Below are 21,873 nucleotides of genomic sequence, written 5' to 3' on the forward strand. Positions count from 1 at the left end.
AAACAGACAGTCCACCCCAAAGCTTACACTAAATCTATACCTTATATAAAATTGTGCTCCAAGTGGATCATGATACATTTCCTTAAATGTAAATGTTAACACTATGAAACTATTTTTTTTAAAAAAAAGAGAAAATCTTCAAGTATAAGGAAAGAGCTCTTAGAGTTTCTGACACAAAAACACACATCATACAAGGAAAACTTGATAAATTGGACCTCATTAAAAACCTACACTTTTGTTCTGTGAAAGCCCATGTGAAGAGATGAAAAGACAAACTGAATACTGGGGGATTATACTTACAAAGCACATTTCTGATAATAACTAGACTATATAAAGAATTCTTAAAACTTAAAACTCAGCTGGGTGTACTGGTACATGCTTCTAATCCCCACCACTTGGGAGGAGCTAGGAGGAAAATGATTTGAGGCCATCTTGGCAAAAGTCAGTGAAGCTCAAAAACAAGATAGGCACAGTAGGGGACACTTGTAATCCCAGCTACTCAAGAGGCAGAAGTTGTAGGATTATGATCCTAGGCTGGCCCTAGGCAAAAGTGTGACAACCTACCTGAAAAATGAGCTAAAAGCAGAAAGGACTGGGGATGTGGCTCAAGTGGTAAAGTGCTTGAATGTGAGACTGTGAGTTCAATCCCCAGCACCACAAAAACCAAACAAAAAGTCCCTTAAAATCACAGTGTCAGACAGTAGTCTGGTGAGAAAATAGACAAAGACATGAAGCAACTTCATCACAGGATATAGAGATGGCAAATAATCACATGAGAAGGAGTTTAGTGTCACTGCGCCTATCAGGGAAATGCAAATTGAAGCAACTAGAAGGAAACCCTACAAATCTATTAGAATGGAGAAAAAAAATATAGGTTAACACCAAATGCTGGTGAAGCTACGGAGAACCTGGATCTATTAAGCATTGCCAGAAAGAATGAAAAATGATTCAACTCAGAAAAAGAATTTAGCAGTTTCTCCTAAGACTAAACGCAATTACTACACTACTCAGAAATCACATTTTGGGGCATTTAACCCAAAGAAGTGAAAACTTTCTTGATATCAAAATCTGTGTGTGAATGTCCATAATTGCTTTATTTGTACCAATGACTGTAATTGGCCAGCTGACCTTCCATGAACAAATAGCTCAGCAAACTGTGGCACATATATGCTATGGAGAGTAAATTCAGAACAAACTAATAATTAATGGAACAACTTGGGTGAATCTCCAGGCAATCTTGTTGAAGGAAAGCAGTTAATCCCAATGACTCCAGTAACATTTCTGAAGTGGGCTGAGTTTCGAAATCAAGGACAAATTAAAAGCTTCCAGGGATTCAGAGCAAGAAGGGGGAATGTAGGAGGGATATGGGGTGATTATAGAAAAGCCACAGGAGGGATCCTTGTACTGGCACTGTTTAGTATCTTCACTGTAGGGGTGGATACACAAACCTACACAGGTACTAAAATCATACACAATACACACACAAGTAAAACTAGGTAGTCTGAAGAAACTGTGGATTGTATTAGTGTCAACATCTTGGTTGCAATATTGTACTGCAATTTTGCAAAATGTTATTATTGTGGGAAACTTATTAAAGTATGCAAAGGATCTCTTCATACTCTTTTGTACAACTGCATGTGAACCTGCAATATAATCATTTCAGTTAATGAAAGAAAGAGAAAATGAAAAATGATGAATAAATTGAGATTAAATATTGAAGACACAGCAAACAAAGCTCTTTTATGCCACGCAGCACAATTTCAATCTCACAAACCCAGCTGTCCTCAAGGCTGAGGATCTTTCAGGCAACAGGTGGCACCCATATGGGTCAGATCTGTGTTCCAGCCCTGGATAGGGGCAAGGCACCATATGAAGCTGCTTTGCCAGCTAGGCCACCTCTCCAGTGTTGGAACCCTGCCCTTCATCCCACTTCTCCTGGCTGCTACTTACAGTGCTTCACTTCATCTCCATCTCTTTGTTCTCATGTAGGGTAAGTGTCCTATCTCAGGATCAGCTGGGCAGCCTTTGTCTCCTCCCATGCGTTCAGAAAAAATCCTGAGCCAAGTAGCTTATTTCCTCACTTGCACATCTCTTCAGTGTCTTTACCAGTTCTCCCTCTTGGTAGCTATAGGACTTTTCTCCATTTCCCTTCATTCTGCAGAAGCCCAGGCAACCCTGCCTGCCCTCATGCCTTCCACTTTGATCCAAACCATGTTTCCCTTCCCTTAAACAAAACTCTTCTTCTCTCCATTACACTAACAGAGCATTGCAGAAAGTTCCTAAGTCATAGGGTAATTACTGCAGTGTTTTGCAATGGTAATTTTCTAAACAGGAATAATTATTAGGGAGGCTAAAATTCTAGAACAGGCAGGTCACACGTCTCTTAAACAATATTTAGCAGCTAGGCACCAGTGGCTCATGCCTCTAGTCCTAGCTACTTGGGAGGCTGAGATCTGAAGGACTGAGGTTTAAGATCAGCCTGGGAAAACAGTTTGCAAGATCCCTTCTCCAAAATAACCAGAGCAAAATGGACTGGAGGTGGCTTATTTGGTAAAGCACCTGCTTTGCAAGAACAAAACCCCAAGTTCAAGCCCCAGTCCCACCAAAAAAATTTAAAAATTTAAATATTTAATAATTATGATTCTCATCATTAATCTGTACAGTTTAAATCAGTAGGATATTCCAGTGTTTATTGTACAAATTCATTCAGGTTTTGTAACGTCCTTAAAATTGTTTTGTCCTGTATGTTGGAATCCCAACAAATGAAGTTAGCTCCAGTTGGAGCTGTTCCAAGTGAAGCAGAGGTAGAGCATGGCTCTCCCCACCTCTACCGGCTCCCCTCAACCCTGTCTTCATTGGACCGGCCCCTCTCCCTTCTGGGATATAGCTGCAGCACCCTGTAGAAACACTTCTACCTGGGGCAGTGATTGAAAGCCAGTAACCTGGATCTTCTCTAGGAGAGCTTTCCAGTTGAGGAATTCCATAGTTCTGTACCCCTGTGGTCCTCTACCATAATTTATATAACAATTCATTAATTTTGGCTATAGTTAATTTGTTCCCTACTTTTCTTCCATAGGATGTGCTTGAGGGGAATGAAATAGCCTAGTTCAGGGTTTGGTAACTGCTCATTACTGGCTGCCTAAGAGCCATGATGGACAAAACTGGAAACTTACTGACTATATTGAGACAAAGGCATATGGATTGTTTGAAATGGTTTAATTAATTACATGCTAGATTGTAGCATAATGTTTTTGGAACATTATATCAAATGATGGTTAAATAGAGTAGTCTTTCCTTTGAAAAACTGCAGATGTCTTTTAATGTTGTTTTTCACTAGAAAAGCTCATCACTGAGTGATTATTATCATTAGTCACTTCCATGCAATTATAGTTCATATGCCATTTCTTCAATTAATAAAACAATTTTTAAAATCTTTTTAAAATTCTGCCTATTTGGATTCTTTTAAAAAGTTATTGTTACGCTATAGTGAATAGAAATCCTATCCAAATTGTTTTCAGTTTTCAAGCATTGTGTTTAAAAACAGTAAGGCCTTGTTTCTGTTTGTATCACTGAAACCTCTTCATGTGGTGCATTGTGGGGTGTGGTGGGGACGAGTGAACAGGATAATGGACACCACTCTCATTGACAGTAAGAGAGTCATGTTTTGGGAAATAAAGATATATTCCTGAATTAAAGCTGAAATTAGAAGGCAGTAGATATTAAAACAAAAAATTTATTCCTAATTCAGAAAGGAAAGTAAGGTACTGTAGTTTTTATACAAGAGTCAGACATACTGGAAATAAACACAACAGTGAAGCAAAGTGCAGTGGTGGGATTTCAGACTGTCTTATCCTAGAGTTAACACTACACAGAGAAGGAACATCAGTCCTAATTGCTTCATTATAGGAAGTATATCTTCCAGAGAAAAAGGTAGCAAAAAAGCATATCAAATGAGTTTACTTGGTTACAGATGACACTTGGTAGCTCAGTAGCTTAAGGGAATGTACAGGAAGGATGATGGAGGCTCACAGGATCAGTAGGAAGCCAGAGCAATGGACTCATAATGGGCAAGGACCACAGGTGCTCAGAGGTTGGCAGCAACACTAAGCAGAGATCTGCTAGCACTCATGATCTGGTGACCACTCAACCACACCACTTCAAACCCCTTTCTATCTTCACTATACTCTTTCAACAAAAGGGAGAAGTTTGCTCAGGCTTATCCTTCTTTAGTAGGGCCTCATAACCTGCACTCAGTGAGAAGAGTTAATGTTCTAGGAGGAAATTGTGTTATAGTTAGGAGAAATACAGGTGGATGCTATATAATCAAAAGATGAAAAATACCCATTCCAGATAGGCTTTAAGAAGCACAACTCTGATATTAAAATTATCTACAAAGGAAATTTAGGATTATCACAATCTAAGATTGGTATTTATGAAAAGAAATATCGCAAGTATCCCATTCTTTCAAAATAGCTTAGACCCATAGAATCCACCTTGGTAAGTGTAGAGTGTGCTGACTGCGAGCCCTCAGAGATTACCACAACAAGAAACTGAATATGAAGGGGAGATGTGATGATGACAGTTTCATGAAGGGCAGAGAGAAACCAAATTCTTTAATGTCTACTTTGCTTCAGCTTTATAGACCTTGAAAAATGATGCTGAATTTAAAAGGACAAAATAGAATGAAAATAAATATCCAAGATAAGTGAGTAGATAGCAAGAGAATATACATATTTTTAAAAGAACTCAAATCCACATCCTAAGTAAATCATACTCCACAACATTAAAGAAACTCCCAGGTGTGATCAAGGAACGCTTCAGAAAGTTGGTGGAAAAAAATGTCAGAATTTGAGCCAATACTGTCTGGGTTTATTAAAAGGGTACTGTGACAGATTGTAGAACTACAGCTTGGTGCAGAATTCTCAAGTGGGTTATTAAACAGATGATTTGTGAACATGTAGACAAGAAAGCTATCACACAACATGGCTGCATTAAGATAAGTAAGAGTAATGCAACAGAATGAAGTACAGCCAGATGACCTGGATTCATGCCCTCATTCTATCCATAAATAGCCATGTAAATATGAACACATTATTTAAGTCCTTTGAACACAGTTTCTTTTTCCAGGAAATAAGGTTATTAAATTAAATGTACTTTATTAGTCAGTTTAGCCACAGTGAATGTATCAGCACCAAGTGTACCAAATTTGCTTCTGTTCTTTTAATTGGGTTGCTCAGTGATGAAGGTCACCCCTTCATTACAGAGCACATCCTATACTGGGTGCTTATGTCATTTTATGAAATGCACTGGTCCTGTGACAGGAGGCTTTTTTTTTTTTTTTTGTGGTACTAGGAGTTTGAACTCAAGGTTGTGCACTTGCTGGGCAGGTGTTTTACCACTTGAGCCATTCCTGCAGCCTTTTTGCTTTGTTTTTCAAAGAGAGTCTCATGCTTTTTTGCCAGGTCAGCTTTGGACCGAGATCCTCCTATTTCCACTTTCTAAGTAGCTGGAATTATGGGCATGTGCCACCACATCTGGCTCCCAGGTGACTATTACAAACCCCTTTTCATAATGATGAAATTGAGTCTCAGAGTACCTAACTAATCAGATAAATCAGGATCAGAGAGTATTCTGATATAAAGAAATATATTGACCCATGTCCCATGTTGTCATTATATAAAATAAGTGTATTGATAATGAGAAAATACTGCAATGAACACTGCAACAAAAAATCTTATTTGTTTGGATAGTTATACCTAGGCATGTTATAATGAATGCATGTCATTATATTATAATGACATTTCATGAAAAGTTTTTCTCTGGTGTTCCTTTAACCTTGAACTATCCAACATTTTTATAAACAATTTGGTCAAAAGAACAGAAAAAAAATTTGAAGAAAATTTTTTATAAAAGGAAAAAGGTATGAGAAATAGTATTAAGAGTTTATTCATATATCCATTTATTCAAGTGACACATCCAAAACAAGATCTTAGGTAAGCTAATTCTCTGGCAGTATAATAAATATGCAAAGATAATATGATTTATTAGCCTTGAAAATAGTTCCTGTTCTTTGCATCTAAACTGTCTTTCTAAACAAGAAAGGGACTTTACTTTGAGTAGGAGTGAGATTTGAGAAACAGGAGCAGGAAATGGGAGTGAGTGGTATTGGTTCTTGGGTTCTCATCTGAAGTTCCAAAAGGGGGTTGGAAAGTAGTATCAAGAGTGATATCTACATCCCTTTCCCCCCTTAGTAATAAGGAGCAGAGGTGAGGGAATCTGGGTCTAATAAAAATTTCTTTTAATTTGACCAAGTCCTTTCAAATTGAACAGAAATCAGCCATTTAAAAAGTCTACCACAGGAAAAACTGAAATCATTCCCCCTAAACTTGGAACAAGACAAGGGCGCCCACTCTCCCCACTCCTATTCAACATAGTCCTGGAATTCCTAGCTAGAGCAATAAAGGCAAGAAGAAGAAATAAAAGGAATACAAATTGGTAAAGGAACAGTTAAAACATCCCTGTTTGCAGATGACATAATCCTAACCTCAAAGACCCAAAAAACTACCCAAAAACTTCTAGACACCATAAACAGCTTCAGCAATGTAGCAGGATACAAAATCAACTCACAGAAATCAGTAGCCTTTCTATACTCCAAAAGTGAAAAAATTGAGAAAGAATACAGTAAAACAATCCCATTTGCAACCTCAAAGATTAAATACCTAGGAGTAAACATAATGAAGGGTGTAAATGACCTCTTGAAGGAGAATTATAAACCACTGAAGAAGAAAATCAAGGAAAACTACAGAAGATGGAAAGATCTCCCGTGCTCATGGATTGGTGGAATCAACATAGTAAAACTGGCTATAGTACCAAAAGCAATCTATATGTTCAATGCAATACCCATCAAAGTTCCAATGACATTCATCACAGAGATTGAAAAATCTACCCTAAAGTTCATTTGGAAACACGAAAGACTGAATAGCCAAGGCAATACTGAGCAAAAAGAGCAATGCTGGAGGTATCACAATACCCAACTTCAAACTATATTACAAAGCAATAGTAATAAAAACAGCATGATACTGGCACAAAAACAGATAAGACCAGTGGAATAGAATAGAGGACCCGGATATGAATCCACACAGCTATGCCCACTTTATCTTTGACAGAGGTGCCAAAAACATACAATGGAGAAAAGACATCCTCTTCTACAATGGTGCTGGAAAAAGTGGTTATCTGCCTGCAGAAAACTAAAACTAGATCTATGCTTGTCTCCCTATACTAATATCAATTCAAAGTGAATTAAGGACCTTAATATTAGACCCAAGACCTTGCCGTTAGTATAAGAAAGACCAGGGAATACCATGTAAACAACAGGAATAGGCAAGGACTTCCTCAGTAGAATTCCAGCAGCCCAGCAACTAAGAGAAAGGATGGTCAAATGGGACTACATGAAATTAAAAAGCTTCTGCACAACAAAAGTAATGGTCTCTAAATTGAAGAGACCACCCACAGAGTGGGAAAAAATGTTTGCTAGCTATTCTGGTCTGATAACCAGAATATACAGGGAGCTTAAAAAACTAAACTCCCCTCAAATCAATGAACCAATAAAGAAGTGGGCAACTGAACTAAACAGAACTTTTCTAAGGAAGAAATCCAGAAGACCAAAAAACACATGAACATATGCTCACCATCCTTGGCCATAAAGGACATGCAAATCAAAACCACACTAAGATTCCACCTCACCCCCATTAGAATGGGTATCTTCAAGAACACCACCAACAACAAGTGTTGATGAGGATGCGGGGAAAAAAGAACATACATTTGCCAAATGATCCAGCAAAACTACTCTTAGGCATATACCCAAAGAATGTGACTCAGGTTATTCCAAAGGCACCTGCACGCCATGTTTATTGCAGCACTATTTACAATAGCCAAGCTATGGAAACTCATGAATGGATAGAGAAAATGTGGTATTTATACACAATGGAATTTTACTCAGCCATGGAGAAGAATGAAATTTTGTCATTTGCAAGTAAATGTATGGAATTAGAGAACATCATTTTAAGCAAAGTTAGCCAGGCTCAGAAAGCCAAAAGTCACATGTCTCCCTCATATATAGATTATAGACCCAAAACAAATGCAGTAATATTATTGGACATGGGTCACACACTAAGGGAAGAACATGCATGGGGAAAATAAGGAAAGGAAAGGAAACCTAAAACTTGAATGTGGTTGATGTGCTCCCTGTTGAGGAGCAAATACAGTAATCTTAAAGTAACAGAGGCCACTGTGGGAAGGGGACCAGGAAGTAGCGAAGAGGTCTGGTAGAAATGAACCGATGTGGGTTGCAATACACAAGTGCATGGAAGCAATGCTAGGAATCTCTCTGTATAGCTATCTTTATCCCAAACTACCAAAAATGCTATGTCTTCCTTATTGTCTCTTATGTTTTCTCTTCAACAAATTGAAGAAGAGGGTAGAACAGGTTTTGCCTGGAAATGGGGGTTTGGGGTGGGTGGGGGGTGGGGGAGAGGTGCACAAACAATGTATACACATATAAGTAAATGTAAAAATGATAAAAGGAAAAAGAAAAAAAAGTCTAACACAAAGAGCTGATTTAAACTTTAGTTACATTTTCAGGAGAGGGTGTTCAGACTTGGAAAGTTAATTTATAACCAGAGTTTCTGCCTTGGTCCATTTACAACTTGAATAAGGTGAGTGTCTGTCTACATGGACCAGGTTGTTGAAATATCTGAAGACCATAACAAATGAGGAACAGGATTTAAGATGAGACAAAAGCTTCCTTTAAATCCATGAGGAGCCAAATGCATGAGATTGTGGGTTAGTTTTGATACTTTCTAAAAGCAAAACTAGAAGTGGTTGAAATTGAAAAGCAGAGCCCCTCCAAGATTGAATGGGATGCTTTTGGAGTTTAAGAGCCTACTGGTAATTCTCTTCAGTTCAAATATTTATTGCAGCCCATAGCACACCATTTTAAATGTTGGTAATATACCAGTGAAAAGAATGATCAAAAATCATTGCTCTTACAGTGTTTATATTCTACTTCAGGTATGAAGATTTTCAATAAATAATAAAAATAAATTAGTAACATATACATTGTATCTATCTAGCAACATATATAGATACATGTACCTGTCAGTATAGTAAAAGGTGAAATACTTATGAAAAAAGAGTAAAAACTGAACAAGAGGAAATTAAAATGGGACAGACTGACATTAAAAATATGGTTGTTGAAGTAGGTCGGCCTCATTGAAAAGGGGACCATATTATTCATGGTTCTCCAAAGAAACAGAATGAATAGGCTATAAAGCGATATATAGAAAAAAGATTTATTTTGAGGGACTGGTTCACATAATTATGGAGGCTGAGAAGTTCCACTGTCTACTATGTGTAATTTGGAGACCCAAGAAAACTGGTGGTGTAGTTCCAGTCCAAATCTTAAGACCTAAGAACCAGGAATGCTGATGTCCAAGGGCAGAAAAGATGGCTGTCCTAACATAAGCAAAGAGCAAATTCACCTTTCTTCCATGTTTTTTTCCTACTTGCACACTCAGCAGATTGGATGTTGTCCATCCACATCGGTAAAAGCAGAACTTCTTAGTTTGTTGATCAAAATGATAATTTGCTTACATAAACACACCTATAGACACAACCAGAAGTAATGATTTGGCAGTTATCTAGGTATCCCGTATGCCAGTCAACTTGATACATAAAATCGATCAACACAGTGACATTTGAGCAAAGGCTTCAGTGAACTGTATGAGGAATTTTTAGGAAAGCACATTTCGTGGAGAAGGAGAAGCCATGCAGAGGCCTCAGGTAGGAGTGTACAAGTTGGGAGGCTGCCTTTGGATGTGTCTCAGTAGTGCTTCACAGAGAACTTGTAAAAGTTGAGCAGATTCCTGCTTTTTATGTGAACTTAGAGTATAGGACCTTTGAGATTTCTTCCAATTCGTTTTATTCCCTGAGCTTCTGATTTTCCAGTACTCAAAAATAAGTCATTTGAAAGCAGTGAGCAGGATAAATTCAAGAGCAGAAATGCCAGACCAGGGCTCACAAATTCAAATGGCAGAGGGGTCAGACAAATAGCATAAACAGTTAAGGAGATTGGCAGTATATTTGAATATTTTTTAACTTTATAAAGCAAATGAAGCATATTAGCAGACCAAATTATGCCCAGCTGATACTAGTTTGAGATTTTTGTACTAGAGAAAATAAAGTGAGTTAAATGTTTAATGATATACTCTGTATATAAAATTTTGGGTAAAAAGTGGGAGGAGAATAATAAATAATAAAGGAAATCTGGGATTCTTTGATAAGAATTATTTCTTTGTTACGATTTCACAGGGAACCAAAAGGGAAGAAAAATCAAAGATTTCTCTATAGCTTAGACCCCAGGAGACCATTTCACATTGATTTTGATCTTTCCTAAGCAAAGGTCACATGGATTTTTCTATCTATTTTCAGTAGCTAGATTTTTTTATAATTTTAAAAATTAGGATATATTCAATATACAGGGGGGATTCATAGTGACGGTTCTGATTAGACTTATATTGTACATTAGTTACTTTGCCCCCATCATCTCTTCCCCTTCAGCACCCTCCCCACCTCACTTAAAGCAATTGCAAGAGGTTTCTTAGTTCTGTTTCATATAAGGTATATGAAGTCCATCTACCAAATACCATCACCTTAATCTTCCTTCACTTACCCTCACCCCTCCCATTAGTACCCTACCACACACTATACCTATTTTATAGTCCTGTTTTTCATTATAATATTGAAGTTGATGTTCAAAGGGGTGTCTCATGTATGCATACTATGGGTATACTTTACTTTGGTCCATTCAACCCCTTCAGTGGCTAGATACTGATTTGTCTTCCTATTGTTTTATTATACAAAATTAGATAGCATTTAGGAAGTTAGAATCCAGAGAGTGAAAATATAAGTCAGGGTAACCTTTCTCAACTATTTTGTGTCTATAATGTAGTTTTAGTCATTACACTTTTGAGGAAAGCCTTAATTAATGTATCGTGATAATTACAAAGAGAGAGATAAAACTGTCCTATATCCTTGTTGCAGGTGCCTTCATTTGCAAAATGGTGCCATTTGTCCAATCTACTGCTATTGTGACAGAAATTCTCACTATGACCTGCATTGCTGTGGAGAGGCACCAGGGACTTGTTCATCCTTTTAAAATGAAGTGGCAGTACACCAACCAAAGGGCTTTCACAATGCTAAGTATGTTAGTCATTTTTCATCGCTGTGACGCCAGTTTTTTCATCACTGGGGCTTCAGTTTGCTATAACTGTTCCTGATTCAGCAGGTCACAATGAACCCAGGACTATGCCTACCATAGTCAAAGGAAGAATTTTTCTGTTTAGTAATGGTAATTGAGCACTTAAAACCTTAATGTGTGTCTTAGTGGTTTGAATTTATAATAGCTAAATAATAACTAATGTGATAATCAAAGATCATGATTTTTACTAAGAAATCATGTGAAAGGATTGAGCAAATATTTATCTCTGCTTTAAGAATTTAGCTACTATTGGACTGTGGGACTCCAGAAGGAATTCTTGAAGGCTTTGCAGAAAGATTCCTGTTGAAACTATTTCTCAAATGAGGGGAAAGGGAGATAAAGGAGAATGGTGGAGGAGGTGAATTCAAGTATGATATATTTCATATATTGTAAGAACATTTGTAAATGCCACAATGTACCCTTATCTAGCACAACAATAAAATAAAAAAATAAATAAAAAAGTTGGAAGTAAACAGAGAAATCCATAGGGGGAGAGTTCATTAGTTAATTATCTTCAAATTTTTGTCACATCTTCCTTACAAAGAATTCAAAGATCTGTGGGCTTTTAATAATTGACAACCTTCCACCATCAAAATTTGTGAAAACAGTGGGTGGGCATGGAAAGAGGGTAAAGAAAGGAATGCATGGAGGAGGAAGAATATTAAAAAAGGAAGAGAGTTCTTAACATGAAAGCAAAGTTGATAACAGGCAGTCAAAAAAGTCATAGGAGACAAGAGTATCTTAAAGTCAAGTAGGCTCATCTCCTCATGAGGGCTTTTTGCAGTGTTGCCTGACATTTCCTTGTGGCTCTGCATGGCTGTGAACCAGCCTTGCCAGTCACTGACTCTGTTTCTCTGGTCTTGTACCTCCTCCAACCAGGTAACCTCATCCAGACACAATAACAGACTATATCAGTAATCCTAACCACTGAATGGTCACGGGACCAAGGAGGGCTAGCAATGGGCTAAGCCAATTAGTCTCAGTTCCTCTAGAATTTGCTTAAGATTGGACACATGATTGGACATAAGATGAGTATACATGACTAGAATAGATGTGTTCAGCAATGTGTATCGATGTGTATAGCAATGTGGAAACAGGGAGAGACAAACAGACAGACTTGTCAGTCCTAGGAATATCTTGGATAATTGGATCATGGTGAGTTTGTATGAGTAGAAAGCTTATATATTTCTTTCTAATAAACCCCAGTTATGACTTGAGTCTCAGTTCTTTGAAGCCCAAAGCACTACAAAGCTTTCTTAATGATATCACTCAGTAAAGAAAGAAAAAGCAGAGCTTAGTTGTGCTCCCAAATCGAAGTTGGGGCCCTTGGTTCTGTTCCCTTCTCATTCTGTCAAGACACATAGATTGAAATAGTCCTTGGTAATTAATCTCTGTCTCTCTCTTTTTTTCTTTACTAAGGGCACATCATGAAAGCAATTCCTCTCAACAAACTCATAAAGGACAGGGAATTTGGAAAGAGCACACTGCTTTCTGAAGTTACAGATGTTTGTTTTCTAAATAAGAAAATAGTACCCATGTTATACATGGTACTTAAGATAAATGTACATTAGATTTTAAGAAGAGAATGGTCTATGCAATGTTTAAAAGTTATTTGTCCATTTAACAAACATGAATCAGCTTCTTCTGAAAGCAGGGGTTTTTCTTAGAATCTCATTTGAGGAAATGGAAAAAAAAATGTGGGTTATCATTGCCCTGAACTTTAAGTGTTCAGGGGAAGTTGGGAAAAATGAATAAGGGTCACGAGGGTGCCGCCCTGGAGGACACATACAGACATCAAGGAATTAATAGCTATTTGGAAATGGTAGTAATCTTAAAATCACCTAAAGAAGGTGACTTGCAAACCAGTCACAGATGGACAATGAGGACAATATGGTCCATCCAGGGTAAAAACATGAAGGTATGGAGCAGCAGCAATGAATGAAAGTCCTTAGTAGAGGACTGGGTGGGAAAACCATGGACTGAAGTGAAGGAGGATAGATAAAGACCCTCATGAGCCCATGCTATTGAATTTGAGTTTCACCTTATATGCAATAGAGCATTTTAAAAGAGGTTTTAACATTAAAACTTGTTTTAGGAATACTATTCTAGCAGCAGTTTTAGGGTGATGAAGGAATTGAGACCCTGTGAGATCATCCATTGTCTCAGGGCAGAGGAGATAGAATGCACTGAAGATAGGGAGTCTTGATGGTTAGAGAATTAAGCCTGGTTGTGTTTTACTTAGCTGAGCCATATTCTGACGATTGTAACATTTTTACAGGTGTGGTCTGGCTGGTTGCAGTCATCGTAGGATCACCCATGTTGCACGTACAACGACTGGAGGTAGATTGGGAACTGGGATTGAGAATTGTATTATTAAAATACTTTTCCACCCCTCTGAATTATTGTTTTCTTCCTTCAAGAGCAAATTTGTATGGCCTTATCTATTTCATTGGAAGTCTTTCAAGTAGAATAAAATAATTTGTCTTAAGATTTCTTTCCCTGTTTTATCTAACTCCTTTTGGTACTCTAATGTTAAAACTTCAGTGCTTAAAATAAAACATTTTTAAAGTTCCAAGGTCACTTTCTACATTCCTACAAGCTGAGCATGCTTTTCCTAGTGTCCCTCAGTGTCATGTTACATTTTAAGAGTTCAAAGACTAATCTAAATTTTTCTTTTCTTTTTAAGTCTCATTTAAAAATTTGCAATAAATTATCGACTTATTAGTTGAGTTTCTTCACAGAGCCTTTTTTACCTGCCTCCTATTACTGAAAAAATGGAAATTTGAATTGGAAAAATATTGGGGGATCATCTTACCCAATCTCTCTCCTTTTCCCCACAGCTTTGTCGGATGACCCCACCGTTTGTGGAGATTCAAGTAAAGGGAAAAGTGTGGTGGTTCTGGGCAGCCCAGTCCGCCTGGTGTGCCTGATCATGTCTTCCATAGATGCTCTAACACAGACAGGAGTCCAAAGACAGTAGAGTGTTACTTACACACTACATAAGAGACTTAAAATATATATCATATATCCTTTTGTACCTTTTAAAAATAGAGATAGACAAATGTAAAGCTTTACTGGACATGCCCCAACCATCAGCCAGCATATCAAGTGAAACCTAAGGTAAAATCACACTTGAAAAGTAGCCTGATATTTTTTTGTAGAACTGGACTTTGTGAGAGCAGAAAACAACTTTATTCCATCCGTGGCCAGGTATAAAAAAGCCATCTGAGGACTTCCCAGTCTTCATGATGAAATGTCGTGGATAAGACCTTGAGTGGGCCTTTTAACTCCTCCAGCCATTCAGATAATTAAATTTCTCTGGTCACTTTCAGTCACAAAAAAGTGTTAGTTCCAGTATAAAATGTCCAGGCCAGTGCCACAGTCATATAAATTCATGCTCTCAATCAATTTAAAACTTTGCCTTTCCCTCAGCTTGCATTAATTTAAGCTTAGAAATGTGAAGGAGTTCTTGGTTTCCTCATCCCACCGCCATGCAATGGAGGCCTTTCTCTCCTGATGAGCAAATGAGGACAATGGGGGAAAGAGGTAGATGTACTCTAGTGCCCTCTAGGTATGGCGTGGCTTGATTGATTGTTTACCTTCAGGGTTTCTCCATGGTGGTACCACTGAGGCTTCTTTATTCTCCAGCAAGCAGCTCATGTAGCCCTTTGCGCTTCCACACACCACTTACAATATCAGCTCCTGTCTGCTGATTTTGTCCTTACTTCCATCAGGAAACTCAAATTGCTGGAGCCTTTTACAAATGACACACTCTAGTTCCCAATCATGGGGTCCATTTTTGGTCCATAGAAAACAAACAGACCTACCAATTTTAAAATAAGATAATTTCATTGTATACTTTATACAATGAAAATATATATATATATTTATATATTTTAAATATATAGCTCATATAGTTTGTTGAAAATTCATTCTGTATAATCTAATTGGCAAAGCTATGCTCACTGTCAAACAGATCATCCAAATCATGTGTTATTTCTCTCAGGAAAAAGGTTGATTTCATTTTTGAAATAAAATGAATGTATTAATTTTCATTCCATGACTCATCTTCTCACTACAAAATTCTATTAGGGAGAGTGCAAGCAAGCATGAGGGAGCCCAAATTCCTCACCTGAATGACATAAAGCATTCAAGATGGTGGTCCATCTTCCAAATTTCTCTCTTTGCTTTGTTCTCTGTGGATTCTCTCTCAGGAGTGATGTATTTGACAATTTTCTGGGGATTGAAGGAGGTTATTAAATTAAAATTATCATCACTTCTGTCTCCTCACTATATGAAAATGAATTCACAATATCCCAGCACTAGTCAAAATACTATTTTTTTTTCTAATGCCAGATTTTACCCTGAATAGAAATAAGTTTAAGACAAGAAAAAGCACAAGTCCTTGCCACGGGTTTATGATGCCTGGACAAAGATGGCCTCACTGACATCAATAATTTAAATCATCTCTTTCTTTGGTGCCCCATGGTAAGATCTGGAGTGGGTGAGAAATGCCACTTTCCTCAGTTGGGATAAAGGTTATTATGAAGGTAAAAGTGGGTGCGCTGGCTCAGCATGGTGTCTGAACTCCCAGCACTGCCTTGAGCAGTAGAAGCATAGAGATATTTGGAAATAAAGAATCTGGAAAACATTGCCATAAGCCCATTTGAGGGTCTTTGCTCATCTCTAGGGCTACATGAACTGGTATGGAGACTTCTAACCTAGTATGAACGTTTAGGATGCATCAATAACAACCCCCAAGGCCCTTGACCCTCTAGGGTCTACCTCTGGGGTCAGAATAAATTTCATTTTTACATCTATTTCTGGGGAGTTTAGATCTTGAAATAATTTTTCAGTAAATGCTATCGTTCATAACTTAAATTTTCTTACCAATTGATGTTGTTAATTGGTGATGAGATTTTCTGGAAATATAAGCAGAACTTTGTCCAGGACTTTTATATTCATCTGGAAAATAGCAGAGTGGCTAAAATAACAATTTTGCTAACTTTATGCTCATTAAAAAAAAAAAAACCTGTCATTGCCCAGACACATGCTTTTGAATATGCTTTCAATGTTTACTTTGTTCTTGAACTAAGCCCTTTTAGCACTTTCTATTGCTGCTATTGCTGTTAATAATGCTTCAGAATTTATAAGAAGATGAATCTACCATAAATAGCATGAATAACGCAGCAAAGAAATATAGCCCGAATATTTATAAATTGGCAATAGTCTAAATCCAATTTCTCATTCATCTCAGAATTCAAAAGCTACCAGTTGCCTTTTGGATACCTTTCCAAACAATCTGATCATTCCAATATGAAATAATTAGTTTAAAAAAAAAAGTTACCCTAACTCTTATTTAGAAGAAGTCTGATGACTTGCCAAATCTGTTTCTTCAATAATTAGTTTAATAAATATTGAGCTAGCTGGCATATAATACAAAATATTTTAATAATTCTTTCAGCCAACTGAAAAACATAAAAATTTGTGACTCGTGGAAATACAAGTTGAAAAAGAAAAAAGAAAAGTAAACAGACCCAGATCGCAATTCCACTTAAAAAGAAAAGTACATCTCTTCAACAAAATTAGAGATAAGGGCAAAACAGGTTCTGCCTGGAAGTAAGGGGAGAAGGGAGGAAAGAACAGGGGAGTGGGGCAGGGGGGAGAAATGACCCAAACAATGTATGCACATGTGAATAAATGAATAATAAAAAAATTTTACAAAAAGAAAAGTACAAAACTCTCACAAATGTAAGCAGTTAAATGCAAAACCTATAATTTACAAAAAAAAAATTGGAAAATATGTACCAGTGGTAAATTTGAAAGTTTAAAATTGCTATATTGCAATAATACTTGGCTGATTTCTATTCTTTTGAGGCTGACTTTTGGGTTTTTTTAACCAAATTATTCTTGCTGTAAAGGTTAAGTATGACTTCCTATATGAAAAAGAACATATCTGCTGCTTGGAGGAGTGGACCAGTCCTGTGCACCAGAAAGTCTACACCACCTTCATCCTTGTCATCCTCTTCCTCCTGCCTCTTATGGTGATGCTTGTCCTATACAGTAAAATTGGTTATGAACTTTGGATCAAGAAAAGAGTGGGGGATGGTTCTGTGCTTCTAACTATTCATGGAAAAGAAATGTCCAAAATAGCCAGGTATGTCTAATGAAATATTTACCTTTGTTTAAAATATTTTTAATTAGTTGTGCTGGAAGGGATGGTTGCAAGGGAACCCAGAATCCCTAGGTAATTTAGTCAGAGCATCAGTTGCAATTCAAATTAGAGCATGGGCTGACTTTAAACCTTTGAGGCTTTGCAAGGTTTTATTTGTGGTAGAAAGAAAGAGCAAGTCATCAGCTCTTAAAAGAGAAGTTAGGGCTATAGATAATAACTTAATTAGAATTTAGAACATTGTTCATTTTCACCTGTAAGTAAATATGGCATAGTAGGAAGACTTGTGAACTCATTCCAGGACTCTGTAAGCCCGCAGTGCTCTCCTTTCTTTGTCATTTTCAGGATCATGATGTAGACCAGCACCCTTCCTCTCAACGCCCCTGCCAATGCATTTATCGTGTGTATGAGGGTCACAAAACATCCATCTTTACTTCCTCTTACTCAAGGATTATGCCAAAATACATGACATGGCTCGTACAAAAATCCCTTGAAACCAGAGCTTTCTATTTATTTTAAAGTATTACTGTTTTTATTTTGTTTTTACCTAAAGACAATGTTTTCTGACCTCATTCGTTAGCATCAATTTGTGTGTGTGCGTGTGTGTGTGTGGTAGTGGGGTTTGAATTCAAGGCCTACACCTTTAGCCACTCCACCAGCCCTATTTTCATGGTGAGATTTTTTCTAGATTGAGTCTCGTGAACTATTTGCCTGGACTGGCTATGAACTGTGATCCTCCTGATCTCTGCCTCCTGAGTAGCTAGGATTGCAGGCATGAGCCAAGCATTATTAGTATCAGTTTTAAAACACAGTTATTGCTATGGTATTTGTAGTACATGTGACTTATTTTACAACCTACATTGAATGAGAATTAAAACTAAACCAAACAATATCCTATATGAAGTCTAGTGATTTGTTGGGACTTTTATACTATCACTGCAGTGACCTCTAGTGCCCAGTTTGTGTAATGCAATTCTCCCTTGGAATGTACAGGAGCCCTGGGACTGTTCAGCACCTTGGAACTTACTACTGAATTAGCTGTACCACTTCCTTAGAAGAAATGGTGACCAGGTTGAATGAGAGATAAAAATCATGAACTTTAAGAACTTAAGGCACCATGCAAATAGGTAGATTTATTGCAACTGTAAATCCACTTTAAAAGAGGAGTGAAAAAACTTAGTTTGAATCCCTGGTTACTCATATTATTTGTATAATAAATGACTGCAAGGTTTACTATGTTTCATAAATACTGATTTTTTACTGTCAGGACTATGAATTGTTTTTAACATATAGTGAATAAAAGCTTAGTCACTAAAGTTAAACTGAGTAAATTCAAATCCCAAGTACATCCCTTAATAGCCATCTGACTTTGTGAATGATTTAACCTCTGTGCCTCAGTTTCTGCATCTGTCCAGTACCTTACAGGGAAGATTAATTACATAATCCATGCCAGTCACCTAGCAGAGTTTCAGATCTATAGTAAGCACACATTATAATATTTACAATATGAAAAATAAAAGAATTAAGATAAAATTAATGAGAAAGATGATAATCAGCTCACAGTTAACTTATTATGTACTTTGCTAATATTTGAAAATTGTGGTTGACAGTCAAGGCTCAAATTTTGCTTAATAGCTTTGCCAGCCATCAATTTGACACATTTGCCAAGGGAAAACTAACTGATACAATGTTTCTTTGTGGTTTTAGGAAGAAGAAGCGAGCTGTCCTTATGATGGTGACAGTGGTGGCTCTGTTTGCTGTGTGCTGGGCACCCTTCCATGTGGTTCACATGATGCTTGAATACAGTGAGTGTTTGCCATTATCATTTGACAGAACTTCTAGTTCATTTCCTGCTGGAATAGACAAGGAATCATTGAAATTGGTCGTTAGTCACTTGGTTAATAACATATCAAACATTGAACACATTTCTTTCATGTTTTAAAGGTCATCAGATCCCTATGTAGTAGGTTATGCATAACTAGGACTAAGTCTTTAGTAATTACAGCAGATAAGGAAAAGCTTTGAGGCTCTTTGCCCATGTTATTCCTCTTCTCCCTAAGCTACTTAACAGCAGAGAAGTGTGACACCTTATAAGTCTTCTCTACTTAGAATTCTGACTTGCACCTTATGTATTTAACAATACCTAGGATTTCAGTCTGTCCCTCAGTATATTCCTCTGATAAGCCAGGACTGAACTGTGTAGCTATGTTTCTGTAGTGTAAGTGGCCATTTGAAGGATAACTATTGCTTCTAATTTGCATGAAACTTGGAGTCATCAGGTTAAAATTCTATGAACTCTGCAATACATGCTGGGCACCAGCCTATACATGTAAGACTAAATTTTCTAAGAAAAAAGGCTTGTCACAAAAGTTATTTTATTCAAACAAAAAAAAAAAGAAAAAAAAGTTATTTTATTCAGATATCAGCTGTCTCTCCCAAACTGGCCTTGAGAACTTTTTATACTCTTAAGCAGTAGGGGTTTTTTTTCCTTAATAAAATCAATAAGCATTCTCAAGTTTTACTTTATTTCAGGTAATTTTGAAAAGGAATATGATGACATCGCAATCAAGATGATTTTCGCTATAGTGCAAGTAATTGGATTTTCCAACTCCATCTGTAATCCCATTGTTTATGCATTTATGAATGAAAACTTCAAAAAAAATTTTTTGTCTGCAGTTTGTTATCGCATAGTAAAAGAAACCTTCTCTCCAGCTCGGAAGCATGCAAATTCAGAAATTACAATGATGCAGAAGAAAGCAAAGTTATCCCAGAGAGAGAATCCAGTAGAGGAGACCAAAGGAGAAGCATTCAGTGGTGGCAACACTGAGGTCAAATTGTATGTACAGCTGGAGGAGAAAAAAAAATCTCAAGTGACATTTTGCCCTCTTTAGTACTTAGAATTCTGCTGAAGGCAGTGGACATTGTTTGTAGCAATGTTTAACGTCATTTATACTGCAATCTGAAGAGAAAATTATCTTGAGCAAAGGTCAAAAACTTTGTATTTTAAAAACAATGACAAGAAGGAAACAAATCATTTTTTCTTTTAAAATGACATTACACATGAAAATATAATTTTTAAAAATTATTAAACCACCCTCGTAGATTATTGAAGTGGATTTTTTAAAGATCTTGTACAGAAAAATCAATGTTCTTGGCTAGAAGTTTCTGTCTGTGTAGTTGATATGACTATGTATTGCTGAACTGGATTAAATAAAATTAAAATTGTATCTTCTTAAATATAAATTTAATTGTTACTGATGCCTTAATGTAATTTTCAGTGCACTATGGGAGTTGGGTACTTATAGTCTTTTGGAAATGAAGTCTGTGCCATAATCATAAGGTCACAGTAGCCTCTCATTATGATCTCATTATGAATCATTCCACCAAAAAGAGCTGTGTATCTTCTGTCCACTCTACAGAGAGCCACTCTCCTTCTTTTATAATTTGGTATGGGTCAGGGTACCAGTATTACACATTACTAGTTTGGTCAAAGACTAAGTCCCAAAACCATTTTAAAAGAAGAACCCAGTTGCAGAACCTACGTATTTAGCTTCAAGGATTATATATTATAATAATCAAGAGAATTTGACATTGGCCTAAGGATAGATACTTAGCTAAATGGAAAAGAATAGAGATACAAGATCTGTCTTATAGAGATCAGATATTATATATGCACATATACATGTTCATAGCTTACTTTGGCCAAGGTAGCAACAAAGTCAATGGGGAAAGGACAAAGTTTTAAGTAAATGATATGGAACAATTGGATATCCAAGTACCAAAATTAGAAACTTGATCTGTACACTACATGCAAAACTTAATTCATAATACATCCTAAACTTAAACATAGAACTAAATCTATAAGATTTATGGAAGAACACATAGAAGAAAATCCTTGTACCCCGAATCAGGCAAAGATTTCATAGGGCACTAAAAGCAGAAAACATTGATAAAACCAACTTCCTCAAAATAAATAACTTCTGCTATTTGAAAGACAGTGCTATAAAAGTGAAAGGCACAGATTATAAGGAAACACATGGAAAACATTTATGTTCTCGTAAAGAGCACATCCATTATTTATGAAGAACTCACAACTCAATATTAACATTGACAGATTAACAAACACTTCACCTATAAAGATACACATATTTCTAGGAAGTACCTGAAAAGCTGCTCAATATTAGTGTTCATCAGAGATAGGTGAAACAAAACAACAAGAAGAAACCTCGACAGACCTACTAGAATAGTTAAAAAGTGTTGGCAAGGATGTTGAGCAACTGGAATTTTCAAACATGGCTGGTAGGGAAATAAAATGACACAGCAATTTGAAAAACAATTTGCTGATGAATTGGATATTTATTCTAAAACTCGGGAATTATACTCC

The 21,873-nt window shown here is 36.8% G+C and overlaps 1 protein-coding gene across 1 annotated transcript in view; it reads left to right on the forward strand.

The window, feature by feature from the left end:
• The window catches only part of Qrfpr (pyroglutamylated RFamide peptide receptor), a 41,628-nt gene extending 20,938 nt beyond the window's left edge, over positions 1-20,690 (forward strand). Inside the window, exons 2-6 of the mRNA XM_020152787.2 lie at positions 11,101-11,259; positions 13,596-13,657; positions 17,239-17,474; positions 19,197-19,294; positions 20,022-20,690. Of these exons, the coding sequence (XP_020008376.1) occupies positions 11,101-11,259; positions 13,596-13,657; positions 17,239-17,474; positions 19,197-19,294; positions 20,022-20,380 (914 nt within the window). The 3' untranslated portion in view covers positions 20,381-20,690. The remainder of the gene's footprint in view (positions 1-11,100; positions 11,260-13,595; positions 13,658-17,238; positions 17,475-19,196; positions 19,295-20,021) is intronic.
• The last annotated feature ends 1,183 nt before the right edge of the window (positions 20,691-21,873 follow it).

This window comes from Castor canadensis, chromosome 9 (assembly GCF_047511655.1).
Source record: "Castor canadensis chromosome 9, mCasCan1.hap1v2, whole genome shotgun sequence".
In the NCBI taxonomy this organism is placed as follows: Eukaryota; Metazoa; Chordata; class Mammalia; order Rodentia; family Castoridae; genus Castor; species Castor canadensis.